Source organism: Myotis daubentonii, chromosome 6, assembly GCF_963259705.1.
Source record: "Myotis daubentonii chromosome 6, mMyoDau2.1, whole genome shotgun sequence".
NCBI classification, from domain to species: domain Eukaryota; kingdom Metazoa; phylum Chordata; class Mammalia; order Chiroptera; family Vespertilionidae; genus Myotis; species Myotis daubentonii.
The window spans coordinates 32,324,408-32,339,183 of record NC_081845.1 but is presented as its reverse complement, the minus strand read 5'-3'; the positions used below and the strand labels follow the sequence as shown (position 1 = coordinate 32,339,183).

Here is a 14,776-nt window from a genome sequence, read left to right as displayed (position 1 = left end):
AAAAGTTTGCCACAGCAAGTGTTATGATAAAAGGGGATAAATCTTTTAGTTGTGATTCTCCAAATGTAACTAAATTGCCAAATTATATTATGATTATATACACTTTAAGGTTCCCTAACAGAGATGCTTCCCTCAAAACTGGTGATTCTCTAATGGTGGTCCATTTCCTAAGAGAAACTCACTCTTCTAATGATCTTCATGTAGTGCAGAACTCCCAGAAGTTCAATGGAGTACCTGTTGGAAAACTTGAACCCATCCAGAGTTGCTTCTTGTTGAAAATCTGGCCTTGCCTACAACTTCTTGTGTTGTCCACAAGTGAAAAGAAAGTGTAAAATTAGAGGAGAAAAGGAACTAGAATTTAATCAAACACCTACCATGTGCCAAACACATTGTATTTCTTTTAGTTCTTCACAACAATGTTATGAAGCTAGAATTACTGTCCCTATATCACTGAGGTAAGGAGAGACAGTCAAGGAGGTTAAGCAACTTGCTGAATACAGTAAGTGGCAGAACTGGGATTTGGACCCCAAACCTGAGTTATTTCTACTAATCAGGGGTTTTCAAATATTATGATTATGACATATTGTAAGAAGTGCATTTTACTTCATAACACAATATACAGATACATAAATGTATACAACTGAACAAAAGTTTCATGACCAATACTTACCCTTAAAATGTACAGGGCACTCTATTTCCTATTCTAGTCTGTAAGTTAACAATCAATGGTCACAATCAATAAAATTATTTTCACAACCCACTAACTGAACACCATTACCTGATGTCTAAAAATAAATAAATAAATTACTGCCCTAAATCACAGTGTTTCTCAAGCTTGGGAAGAATATTAATGAGATTCTTTAACTATTATAAAGGCTGGTCAACCTTGCCACTCAGACACCTGCTTTATGAATGCAAAATCAGAGAATAATTACATTTTATAGGTTTTTTAGAGGTTATCAAATGCTATTTGAGACAACTGATATGTGAGACAACTGGTTTAAAGAGTATGTTCCAAATGCTTTATATAAATTTGTTTAATCTTCATAACCATTCTGTGAGATAGATATTACTGTTCTCAGAGGCATAGAAAACTCAGTTAATTTCCCAAGACTGCACAATGAGTGAAGAGCTGTTGAGACCCAGGTGGTTCAGTTCGAGTTCACTCTCTTAATCACTCCTCTCCAGCACCATTCCCTGCGGCACTTCACACCCAAGTCACATTCATTTTTTAAAGAAACAACCTTTAAAGAATCAACATTATACTTTAGACTTTTTAAAAAGCACTGGCCATGTAAAGAATATAGCCATATCTTTGATAACAAGAGTATTAAAATGCTATATTAATGACATTGTCACTGTTCCCTATGTCTGATCTGTCCTGGTATAATATATACTTTATTTAATTAGAAAGTAAAAATTACCCATCTTGATTACCTATGCTGCAGAGTTAAACTACGCTTTATCATGAACAGGTAAAAGCTAATTCTTTATGGATGTTTTTCTAAACACCAGCCTATCATTTTCTTCCTCACTTTCAGTAACACTATGCTAGGAGCTGGACAATTACAAGTGAGACAGTTATGTCCCATGCTTTCACTGAGCTGAAGACATACATTAAACAAATACTCACATTATTAATCACCAGAGTAAGTTCTAGAAAGGAAAGATAAAGCGAGGAATGAGAGTATACTACTGGGGTACCCAACCTAGTCAACATGGCCAAAACATCTTTAAAAATCGTGACATTTATGCTGAGCTATAAAGGATGGGAGGGAATTGTGCCTAAAATGATTTCCAGGTAAAGAGAAGAAAATGTAGACGATCCTAGGAGGGAAGGATGGCTCTTCTAATAAACTTGGTAATTTGTCAACAGGAACTAATAGAACACACATTCTGTTGGCATCTGCCCAAGACACTTGCTAGGAACAGGAAAAAAGTGAGAGCTGTCTAGCTTACTCAACTGAGGGTGATTCTGTTCTAGGTGGGAGGGGGTAGTGCAGTAATTGTCAACATGGGCTACACATTCGAATTCTAAGGACCTATGTCAAGGAAAGAGGCCATGGAATAAGAAAAAATAATTCGTTCAACTTACGAATGTCCTAACATGGAAAAAGAAATTGGAAAGCTGGAGAAGACTGTTATAAGGGGATGATCATATTGATTTGTTTTATAGAATCTACAAATGCACACAAAACAGCTAGACTTTTTTTTTTTTCATTCTAGATCCTATAAAAGGAAAAGTATTGCTAACATCCTGGAAGAAACTGGGAACTCATAAATATTACCATTATACAGGAGTAAAAATGGGAACAAAGAGAGAGAGAAAAAAATCTTCCCTGGACTTTTGCCTTTGTTGTTGCCAATTAATATCTGTTAAAATGAACAGGTAATTTAGAAGATAATTAGGACTGTTGGTTTAAATGTTTAAACAATTCATTTTATGTTGTATTAAAAATACAGGGATTTTTTTCTGTCTCATTCCCCCCTCACTTCCTTTTCTGCCATACTTTTACTATTTATGTTCCTTTGCCAGTGGACAAATGTAGCAAATAAAAGAAACAATTGATAGTAGGAAGTTTCCTAATAAAAATAAGGGCAACCATTTATAGAAAGTTTATTATGTGCAAGGTAGGCACTGTGTGAAATGTTTTAAATACACAATTATCTCAAGTTATCACAACAACCATTTGACCTATTATCACATTTATGTCATCAATGAGGAAACTAAAACCCAAAGTCAAATAGCTCTGTGCCAAAGGTAACACAGTAAGGGACGCCATAGTCAATTAACCCTTTGCGGTTGTTTGTCTACTCTCAGCCACCAAAGCTTTTTTACCGTTCCGGTCGTATGTCTGCTCTCAGCCACCACAGCAAGGAACCGTACGAATCTTAACTCTATTCATTCATGTATCGGTTCATAATTTCTCTGAAAGCTCTTAAGTGTCTAAGCGACCTTGTCACGAACCAAAACATTGCTCCGACAAATCGGAGATATCGAAACTCAATATAAACAAACACGGTCGTTCCACACTCGCCATGCAAAACACCGTGGCGAGTCAGTCGCCTTTTGAGAGTGAAGAAATTGACAAGCCTCGAAGATACTTTGCAGAATTTCAAATAAAGCTTTACAAATTACATTTAACTGTAATTAGGCATTCTCGCTTGTTAAGGTATTTCAAATAATACTCCAAAATGGCAAAAAGAAAGTTACCGAAAGAAGTGTACTGCGAATCTGAAAGTAAAGATGAAGAGTTTTATTTTGGCACCTTGAATACTGACTCTGACGTAGAAAGGTAGAAAGTGATAACGTTTGTAGTGATTCTACTAGGAGTGACGTAGTTCCAAAAAAGAATAAATCTTGTTTATCCTTCATAATCTTGCATGTTATGTATCACTGCTCTTTCAATGGAAATTAATTCCGACCAGTACGACACCCATGTCCAAATTTAATACAACCGCAAAGGGTTAAGCCAATGCTACTTCTCTTAAAGTACATTCAACCTATTGTCAGAACACAGTATATCTGATGGATTCCAGAGGAAGGCTAAAGAAGATCGGGGGCGGGGGGGGGGGGGGGGGCGAATATCAATCTAAGAACGAAAATTTGAGACCTGCTGGACTATATATACTACATAAGTTCACTCTCTTACATGGCTATAGAAGTAAAACCACATGCTTTTTCTGGGAAACTAGAACATAAGTAAAAGAACTGCTTTAAAGTGTAAAGAAATGTGGAATTAAAAAAATAAATTAAATTTTTTTCCTAAATTATATTTTAAAATATAACATTTGGTGCAAACAAAAAATATATGTGATATAAAGTGTAAAAACCATTTAATTCTTATATTTAATTTATATATAGAGGCAATCAATGTCTTCAAATTCAACTAATTTCCTTTAATATTAAACTGTACTTATTTTTGGAAATGACAAATATTTTTATGAGATTTAAGTTTTGAAGAATACATATAAAATTTCACAATTAATATATATAATATCAATAGATTAATTTTAAATCATTTTTTCTTCATTGCTATTTTGCAATTTTCAGTACTGAATAAACTCTATGTTAACTGAAGACTAATCTAACAGAATGTATGACGTTTGATAAGAAAAATAATTCATACCTTCCAGGATATAAAGCAAAACTGCTAAAGACAGAGAAACACAAAAATGGATTTTATCCTAAATTTACCAATTTTAGTTATTTTGTGAAATAAAGAAAGCGTAAAATTTAAGAGATAGACCATTCTAAAGTAGGTCTTTAGCCTTCAGTGCTATTTGAGCAATTATATACAATGAATATTGGCAATGAAATAAAATCTTACCCAGATCTAGACGTTTTGAATTCCACCTTGAGGATAGGTTTGCATGGTTCTGGCTTCTTCCCATCCTTTAACTGTTTTCCTAAAATATATTTTCCTGTATTAAATTCTAAAATTCTAAGTTACTCTAAATTCTTACATCAATAGCTTATAAAATGAAAGTGAAATATAATGAAATCCATCATGAAACATTAAAAAGTGATTCTGGTTTAAGTATTTAATACAAAATATTTTAAATAACGAAGTAAATTTACTGCTTGAAATTCAGTGCTAAAAAGTAAATAAAATGAATAATTTTGTAACAACATTTATGCAATATAATTCTGGTAAGAGAAATTGATAGTCTTCTCAATGTTTTTAATTTCAGAAAAGAAAAATAAAATTTCAATTTGCTCAATGAATTCAAGTTTAAGATAGCCAAATTTGAGGAAAAGAAATATAAATCAGATTTTTACCCAAGTGTGACAGGCTAAACCCTATGCTAATAAATCCATTTATATTTATTCTCCTGAAATAAAATCCATCTGTTGTAATATCTAGAAGGCTGCTTTAAAATGTGTCAGGGACTCATACTGTCCAAAATTTTTGAGTATTTAAAAAATATATTTGTTGATTTCTGTTATCTATTTCTACAAGTTCATTATAGAAACAACTTAGAAACATATAAAGAAAATATGACATCTGTGCCCATTTCTTAGAGATAAATCATTTTAAGCAATATTTTTCTTAGATCCCAAACACACACTCCTACCTCAACATTTATCTTTCTTCTCTGTTTCCCCATTCCCATAGTACCTATCTTATTCTAATAAACTTTTATATTTCATTTGTTTGTTTGTCTCACCAACAAGAATATAAATTATATGAAGGCAAAGGTTTCTGTGCTTTCTGCTGATGTATACACCTGGTGACAAACATTGTTTGGCATACAGTGGGTGCTTAGTAACTATTTAATAAATGAATAATTAATAACTTTCCCTTTGGATTAATTCCTAAAAAAGGGACATCTGAGTAGAACTGTATTCCAGAAAGACTGTACCAATTTACACTTCCATCAGCAATGTAGTATTTTGCTACACATTACCCAAACATTATTTTTTTCTGACTTGGTAGGTGAAAAGGGTATCTCATTTTAATTTGTATTTTTAATCCCTAAATATTCTTAGGCTTATTGGTCATCTGTATTTCTTCTTTTAAAAATAGCTTATATCTTTTACCCATGTTTGTATGTAATTTCCATATTTAAAAATAAATTTAATACTCAAAGGTCATTAACATTGTATCTATCATATATTGCTAATATTTTCACTAGTGTCATTTGTAACTGAATTCTTAGCAGTTTTAAGAAATTGAATATTTTTAAATGTACACATTTAAATAATGAAATCTATCAGTCTTGTCATGTTTCCAGTTAAGAAAACTTAAAATCCCAAAATATCAATTCTTCCAAAATTAATTCATAAATGTAATGTAATTAGGATCCCCAAAGCCTTTCTTGAATTTGAATAAAATGACCTTGAAGTTCACATTGTGGACTCAATGCCTATGAACAGCTAAGGAAACAAGGAAATGAGAGTAACTTCCAGAATGACAGTACAGACCTCCGTGATCTCGCTTCCCACAGAAATTGAAATACTAGCAAAACAACTAAGTTAAATTCTTCAAAACTCTGGAAATTAACCAAAGCCACAAAACGAGTAGAACATTGTCTACTCAATAAAAAACAACTGCACCTCAAAGACAAGGAGGACTGAAACATTTTGATGGAATGCTATTCCCAGCCTATTCACTCCTAGCTAGGTGGCCAGGTAAAGATAGGAAAAGGTATCAGCAAACACAGAGGACTCGTTTTTTGTTGTTGTTGTTGTTGTTTTCTTTTGCAGATCCAATAAAACCAGCTTCCCTGGAGCACAATCAACATTTTGTCCCAACTTGCAGCTGCTTGGAAAACTATACTCCCAAGGTGCTGTGCAATTTTACTTGATACAGACATCAGCTCAGAGAGACAAAATACCCTACCTGCAGGGCATCACAGAAATAACAGCAATCTGCTGGCAATATCCAGCTGCCTACGGCTGTGGTTTCAGTTGAAATACATTAAGAAAGAGCCTGGGTAGGAATTTAAAAGAAAATCCTCCAAAACTAGACATATTCCTGGGGATCATAAAGGCTGCATACATGTGCAAGGCTCTGTTTATGCCCAGGAAAACCTGGGAAAGGAGAAGGACAAGGTCCCTGTCACTAATCTCTCTCTGGACAACTTTGAGACTTTGAGCAAACAGGAAGTTACAAAATCAAATGGGAGCTACTGCTGTCAGGAACCCTAGAGAAGAAAAACTCATGGCTAGTAGAAATATAGAGGGCACAGCCTTTTTTTGAAAGCAGTCTGAGAACACTGATTAGGAACTGAGAACAATTTTTATAAAACGTGTACAGGATAGTAATGGCAGCATAATCAGTAGGGATCAAGAACTGAAAACAAAGTGAATGCCCATTAATTTGGAATTGCCATTAAAATGAAGAAATTAAGAGTTATGCCAGATGACATGGGAGAGATTCCTAAAGTACAGTGGATTAAGAAAAACAAGATGCAAAAGAATCCCAATATAATTCTACTTTCTGTAAAACAATAACAAAAAAAATCATGCTTATAAATTATTAATATGTGTGATTTTAGAAATATATATAGTTTAGAAGAACACCTGTACAATTTTTAACATAGCTTAGCTGTTAGGGCAGGAAAAGGGATTGGGCTGCAAATGTGGTTAAAGGTTGAGGGAGAAGGGACTGGTATGGTATGATCCCATTTGTGTATGAGGTACGCATGCATGTCTACATGTCTAGAAAAACCTATCAGACTTTTTATCTTTCCCATCTTTGGTTTCTTGCTGAGGAAGTCCTTCTCCACATAAAAATCATATACATTTTCTTTGCAATTTCTTGTAATTGCTTTATATTTCATTTATTATATATAATTATTGATTTCCAAAATATGTTTTGGTATAGGGAAGTAACTTTTCCTCTGTTTAATTAATACATTATCAGTCATCTCAGTGCAAATATAATATTTTGAGCTATAACTGCCAGAGACTAAAGTGTACATATCTAAAGTGTAGCATTATAGCTTTCCCCATTAATATAAAATGTCACCTTTATTACATGAAATTTTTATAAACACGTGCATGCCAACTGGTATTGGAGCATCTAATCTTGCCTTAAGATCCTAGGGGATCACTTCTTCGTTACATATAAATGATGGTGCAGTGGAATCTTAAACCTCTGGTACCCCAACATATAAGAACCAAGAAGTGAATAGTGATGGAGGTAAGTAGAACACCAGACTAAGAACCAAGAAGTGAATAGTGATGGAGGTTAAGTAGAACACTAGACTAAGGGACTGAAAAGGACTGCTGGGAGAGAAGACTAGATTGTTGAGGTGGAAGAGGGAATTGAGGAAAAAAGAAAGGTATGAAGGCAAAAAGGAGGTTTAAATATGAAAAGAAGTCCCTTGTGCTGTATAAGAAATGTAAGAACATCAACCTCTATTTCAATCTGTTGAGAAACATAGGACCTTCCAGTAAAGCATTTAAATGTTTGCTCTGAAGAAGGCCAGCATCACTTTTATCTTCTACCACCCAAAGCTCTAATGGGAGTGTCAGACTGATATCATTTGGAATTACAGATGCAAATTTTACATATGCTTTCAAAAATTACTATAACATACTTTTAATAAAACAATGATTCAGACATAACTCAATTTAACTTATTTCAATATTCGCTGGTAATCTTTCAGTGGCTAGAACAATTTTTAAAGAAGGATATTGAGTGTTTTATTTGCTGAAACCTTTTCAAGTCTGAGCTTATATATCTTGCATAAAACTTGGCTAGGTACAAAATTCTTAACCTTTTGTTTGCTTAATAGTCTTTTGACATTGCTCTTATAATAAACTTATAATAAAGTTTAAAGCAGTCTAATTTTTATTTCTTTATAAGTAAACTTTTTCCCATCCCCTGCTAGAATACTAACAGCATAGTTTCATTATCTCTGTAAATCAAAAATGTTACAGTTTTTATAGTGATCTTCATTAATCCTGCTTTATAGTTAGTCCTTTTGATGTGCATACTGTGTTTCCACCCCCACCCGCCCCCAATTCAATTGGTATTTCACCAATTATTGCTTATGTTTCAGAAGGGTTAATTTATTTATCAGTAATCCAAGATTAACCATTTTCTAAGTCAAATCAAGTAATAAGGCACTAGCTAATCTATAATAATAAAAGCATAATATGCTAATTAGACCAGACGTCCTTCCTGATGACTTTCCGAATGAAGCTGGGGCTACGAGGGAAGCCCGGGTCCCAGGTGCAGGAGGGAAGCCGGCGCTGGCAGCCGGGGGAAGGAAGGCCTACTTTTGAACAAATTTCGTGCATTGGGCCTCTAGTATTTTATAAAGCCTATGTCAATTAAAGGATGCTTACAAGATCACCAGATTTCACCACTAGGTGTCATTTTACTTCTTACTTGCTATGCCACCTGAGTAGCAAAAATCTGTGCTTGTTCTTTCAACTGCCTGTGAATTACCTTGGTAAATTGTTAAAAATATCTAGTTAATTATAAAACTTCACTGGATAAACCACATAAACCTCAACATCACATACGATTTCTTCTTGTCTCTTACTATGCCCTGCTTCCCACTCCCATAAGCCACTCAGCCACAATGAATAACTGGTCCAAGTCCTGTTGATTCTAATCCCAAAATTTTATTCAGGTATGTCCAGTTCTTCCTATTTGCTGTCACAAATGAACTCTTCATTATTTATTATTTACTAATGCAATGGTTCCCTAATTGGCCTCCCACTTCTGCCCTTAGCTCAAGTAATATTTCCAAAATGTAAATGTCACATTTGTCATGGTAAAATCATTTACCAGGTCACCATCATGAAAGCCAAACTCTTTAGCATATTATGACATATATTCATGTCTTGATATGTCTCTCTCTCTGTGTTTCCTGCTACTTTCCCAAAGGAAGTTTAAACTCTGGTCATATTAAACTATTCGCAATTTCCAAGAACACTGTGTTTTTTATTATGTCTTTGTACCGCCCAACTAAAATGACCATTTATGTTCTTTTTTTATAACACCCACTCATCCTTTATGATCAAACTCATATAATCTGAATTTGTGAAATCTTCCTACATATGCTTTATCCAAAAACTTACTTACTACTTCTGTTTCCACATCATATTACGCATGCTTTTTTCAGCATTTATTATAATGTAATAGTTATCAGTTTTATAGATCATTTTTATTCACTGGTCTATGAGTTCTTCAAGGGCAATATATACCCAGTATTTAATCTCTGGTACAGAGCAAGTGATCAATAAATGTCTACTAAATGAATGAATGAAGATGTATTAAAAATGAATGCTTCCTAAGTTTTTAATTTTTCATGTAGAATGCAGAGCACATTTTCTAACTGATACAGTTGTGTGCAGCAATTATGCTCTCGGGCTACAGCTGATGTCCACCACTCACACATAACTACTGAGACTGAAATGTAGTCTAAGTTAAGATGTGTTATAAGTATAAAATACACACTGGATTTCAAAGAGTACACAAAAAAGGTAAAATATTTCAGTTTTGTATGTTGATTACATGTTGAAATTATAATATTTTGCATATTTTGGGTTAAATAATAATTTTATTATTAAAATTAATTCTGTCCAGCCTGTGTTGCTCAGTGGATTGAGCATCATGCCATGCACCAAGAGGTCGCCGGTTTGATTCTGTACACGGCATATACCCGGGCTCAATCCCCAGTGGGCAGGGGACGTGGGGGCAGGAGGCAGCCAATTGATGTTCCTCATCAATGTTTCTCTCTCTCTCTCTCTCTCTCTCTCTCTCTCTCTCTCTCTCAAATCAATAAACACATTTAAAAATAAATACAATTAATTTTACCTTTTTTTTTGTAAGAGGACATTTAGAAAATCACAGAGGTAGAAGAAGTAATTCATAGAAGAAATTGGTTTAGGAAACAAGTTATAGAGGCAAAGGAAGGGCTCTTGGAGCTTAGAAGTGAGGAAGGTAAAGGTGATGTGCCTGGAGGGGATGAGGAAATAGTGAGGAGGAGGGAGAGTGCAGTGAGTTTCAAGGGTGGAGATTTTAGGAAAGGTCCCAGAGGGAGAGCTCAATAGAATATTCAGAAGCTTTCCAGATGTGTCCTTTAAGGGTCCAGGGTCTCCACTGATTGATTGGTTGGTTGGCACCAGGGCAGGGGTTATTATCCAATGCAGCTGGACCTGAGATTTTGCTGCTTTTCTGGGCCTGAAGCTGAAATACAGCTGAGCCTACATATTATCTCTAGGGAGGAAAGGTCAAAGGGAGGGTCTAAACTGAAAAACCTGTTTGTTTTTACTATTAGTATGATTACTAGTAAATTTAAAAATTATACATACAGCTCACAATATATTTCTATTGAACAGCGATGTTCTAAGAAAAAAAAATGACTCAAACTGGAGAATGACAGTTACTAACACTAGTCTGAAATGGGGAGGATATTCTTTCCTTAATTCATGTAATGACAGAATTGATGTACAGTTGGATTAGATACACATACATAACTGGTTGCCTTTTTGTTTGTTTTGTTTATCATCACCTGAGGTTATTTTTTGCATTTTTTTTTTTAAGAGAGAGTGGAAGAGAGGGAAAAAGGGGGAGAAAGAGAGAAACAGGGATGTGAGAGAGACACATAAATTGGTTGCTTCATGTAGGCGCTCTGACCAGGCCTGGGATGGAACCTGCAACCCAGGTATGTGCCCTTTGACCGGAATTGAACCCATGACCTTCAGTGTACAGACTGACGCTCTAAGCACTGGGCCACACCGGCCAGGGTACATATCTGGTTTTTGACTCTTGGCTAAAGGCAGTGGGATTTATGATGTGCTTGTTTAAGGTCCAAAACTCCCCAAACTTCCCTTGTGACCAAGTGTAATTGCTTTACTGAAGATTGGCAATTGGTTTAACTGGTTTGGCAAGAATGGCTTTATTATTTAAAGGGCTTCCTTAAGAGTTTCTCTTTGCTTTCCTAGAAGTCAGATCTTTGTGACTGGAGCTAGGAGACTCAGCACAACCAATATGTGCACATATGACTTGCATATGGGCATCTGTCAGAAGTCTTGCCTGCCTTATTTGTCCCACTGCACCACATCCTTTGACTTTAAATAAAAGCCTTACTTTGAGATTGCTCTGTGGAGTTTGGTGAGTGCTTTCAAATATATAAACTGGGGTAAACTTTGCAATGAAATATACAAGGAACTAAAGTTTTTTTGTGTTTTGTGTTGTTTTTAAAATGTTTTTAGTGATTAGAGAGAGAGAGGAAGGGTGAGACAGAGAGAGAGAAACATTGATTGGCTGCCTCCTGCATGCCTCTTACTGGGATCGAGCCTGCAACCCGGGCATGTGTCCTGATAGGGAATCAAATCTGCAACCTCTTGATTCATGGGTGATGTTTGACTGCTGAGCCGCTGATCTACACTGACCCGGTTGGTTTTATTATTTATTGCATTTTGATGCTTTAGGTAATCTTAAGAGATTAATAGAATTATTTGTATGTCACATCCTTAAAATATTAAAATGTTTATTTTAAAATAAAATTTGATTTTATTTTTCCTTCAGCAACCCTTAATAGAAAAGTTCCCCAATCACAGCTTATTCCTTTGTATGTTTATTGACTGTACTGATGAATAAGCTCCAGGAACTAAATTTTAAAATGTCATTACCTAAAATGGACACCTACTAGTTTTGACTGTCTAGCACAGTGATTCTCAACCTTCTGGCCCTTTAAATACAGTTCCACATGATGTGACCCAACCATAAAATTATTTTCGTTGCTACTTCATTACTGTAATGTTGCTACTGTTATGAATCATAATGTAAATATCTGATATGCAGGATGGTCTTAGGTGACCCCTGTGAAAGGGTCGTTCGACCGCCAAAGGGGTCGCGACCCACAGGTTGAGAACCGCTGGCATCTCCATTTCCTTTCTGATTCTGGTAAAGATAATCACAGAAAATCTACTCTGCAACACATCATGTATACATGCACACACACAAGATTACAGGGGATATTCTCTGGGCCCAGCCCTGCAATATATACCTCCCCCCCCACCCTTTCTCAAACACATTCAAACACACACACACACACACACACACACACACACACACACACACACACACACACACACACACGGTTACAGAGCAGATGCTGTGGGGCCTTCAGCCAGCAAACCACTTGACCAGGATGACTGCATGTGAGCCATGACTATCAAATTTCTTCCCTCTTAAACAATGAAAGCCCATCTGTCATAGGAGAGAAACAGGCCAAAAGGGAGAGCTCATTCCCTCGACTCCCAATACGCAAATACAGATTTACAAACCACCAAGATGAAATGACTTTGCAGGGTCAATAGATGGACCCAAATCTGGCTTAATTTCCATATATGCACAAAACTTTATATCTCATTTAATCCTGCCATTTTACATATCATGAAATTAAATCCCAGCGATCAGTAATGATCTCCACAAGGTTTTTCACATAAAGCAAAACTAGAATTACATTCTAGGTTGTATGATTGCCAGGGAAATATCCTGATACTCATAAAAACTGGATTCAAGGGAATTATCACTTTTTTGTCTGTTTTAATAAAATATCACATGTTGAGTAATTTCAGACATAAAAATTGACAACTTCAAAAATATTACTATAAGCCATCTTGATACATATAGTAAAATTACCCTACATTATTATCAGAAAATTCTTAAATGAATTCAAATTACTCTCCTTTGCTGGCTATTTTATCACTATCTAAATAACTATGTCCCTCAGAATGAGTCAACTATCAAACAACGTTAGCAATGATGGTTGTCATTCAAGGCTAAAGACTGACTATAACTAGCAAATCTGGAGAACGGTTTCCTAATTCAATTATAGTTCCAGTACTAGGCCATCATTTATCAAAGTGTATTTCATAGAACATGAGAAAACCAAAACATGTTCTATGAATAAAAGATACTAAAGTCAAATACGTTTGGGAAAAGCCACATAAAATAAAATGAATATATAAATTAATATAAATAATAAATTTAATATTAGTAATAGTGAAATATATTTTGGGGAATACTACCCTAATCTAACTTACGGTCCAACCTTACTAAGTAAATACCATATCCAGATTTATATTTACTATAATCACATGTGTATAGCACATCATAATTTCAAGGTACTTTCATTTCAATTATTATCTCTATGTATAGATGAGAATGCTGAGATTCAGAAATGTTAACTGAATTCGCAAAGTCACAGAATCAGAAACTATGGAATCAGGGCTTGACCACAAGTCTACTGGCTTCAAAACTCCATGTCAGGCTGGTGTAACATTATGTCTTCTAAGCAGAGTCTTCAGAACATCATAAGGTAATCTAAACACTGAATATCATACTGGTAGTAGTCATAAAGTACAATCAGTTACTGGCTATCAAGGTAACGCTTATCAATGTTTTATAAGAATAAGATAATCACTGAATGGGTTTAAACATGAAAAAACCCAAATTGGACAAAATTTTAAAAGTCTAGTACATTTAAAGTAACTTACCATAACTATTTGCTAGATAATAAGAGCAAGAGACCACAACACTTTAATTACTAAGGAAAACCCCTAAATTTAGGAATAATTATGAGAAAAAAACCTAAGTTTTGATCCATCAAATCAGATATTTAGTATACTGAAAATTATACACAACAAATATGGTATACATATAATATGTGATACCTTATGATATAAAATTTTTTTTTTACTTTAATGTATACAAATGCACTTAGTTTTGCCACTAAACTCAGCCATCAACACAATTTAACTTTGGTAGATTACCTACCACTACCAGTAAACATTACTAACTGTTAGAAATAATTCATATTTTATAAATAAAGAATACTTCTGATCACCTACATTTTTAGACTGCTATACTTTTAGACACGTGTCAAAGAAAAAATTTTCTTTACTTACATTTTGTTTTTTTTCTAATATTGAAAAACATTAAACCAAATATTCTTTGTCTTGTTTGTTTAAAAATGATTTTAGCTTGTGATCCTCTTTTGCAAAGAGACTACAAACTCTGTAGAAACTTTATGCCACTTCTAAAAGTTAGCTTTCAAGTAAATAAGTTTTTAGTATAAAATGGGATCAAGATTAAATAGAAAAATCACCATCTGGCAACCATCACAGTAATAATTCAGCCAAGAAATATCAGATGCTAAAATCAGAGGATAGTTTGATGAGAAGCAGTATGTTTATAGTCTTCAAGTACTCTTTTAAATCAGACTACTCACTGATTATAAATACAAATAAAAAACACTTACTATTAATTTCAAAGGGACAAAGAATAATGTCGTA

The 14,776-nt window shown here is 34.5% G+C and overlaps 1 protein-coding gene across 12 annotated transcripts in view; it reads right to left on the bottom strand.

The window, feature by feature from the left end:
* STXBP5 (syntaxin binding protein 5) overlaps positions 1–14,776 on the bottom strand; it is a 165,554-nt gene that overhangs the window by 87,097 nt on the left and 63,681 nt on the right. For all 12 annotated transcript variants that reach the window (XM_059700628.1, XM_059700630.1, XM_059700623.1 and 9 more), the window contains one exon: positions 4,332–4,410. In XM_059700628.1, coding sequence (XP_059556611.1) covers positions 4,332–4,410 — 79 coding nt within the window. The remainder of the gene's footprint in view (positions 1–4,331; positions 4,411–14,776) is intronic.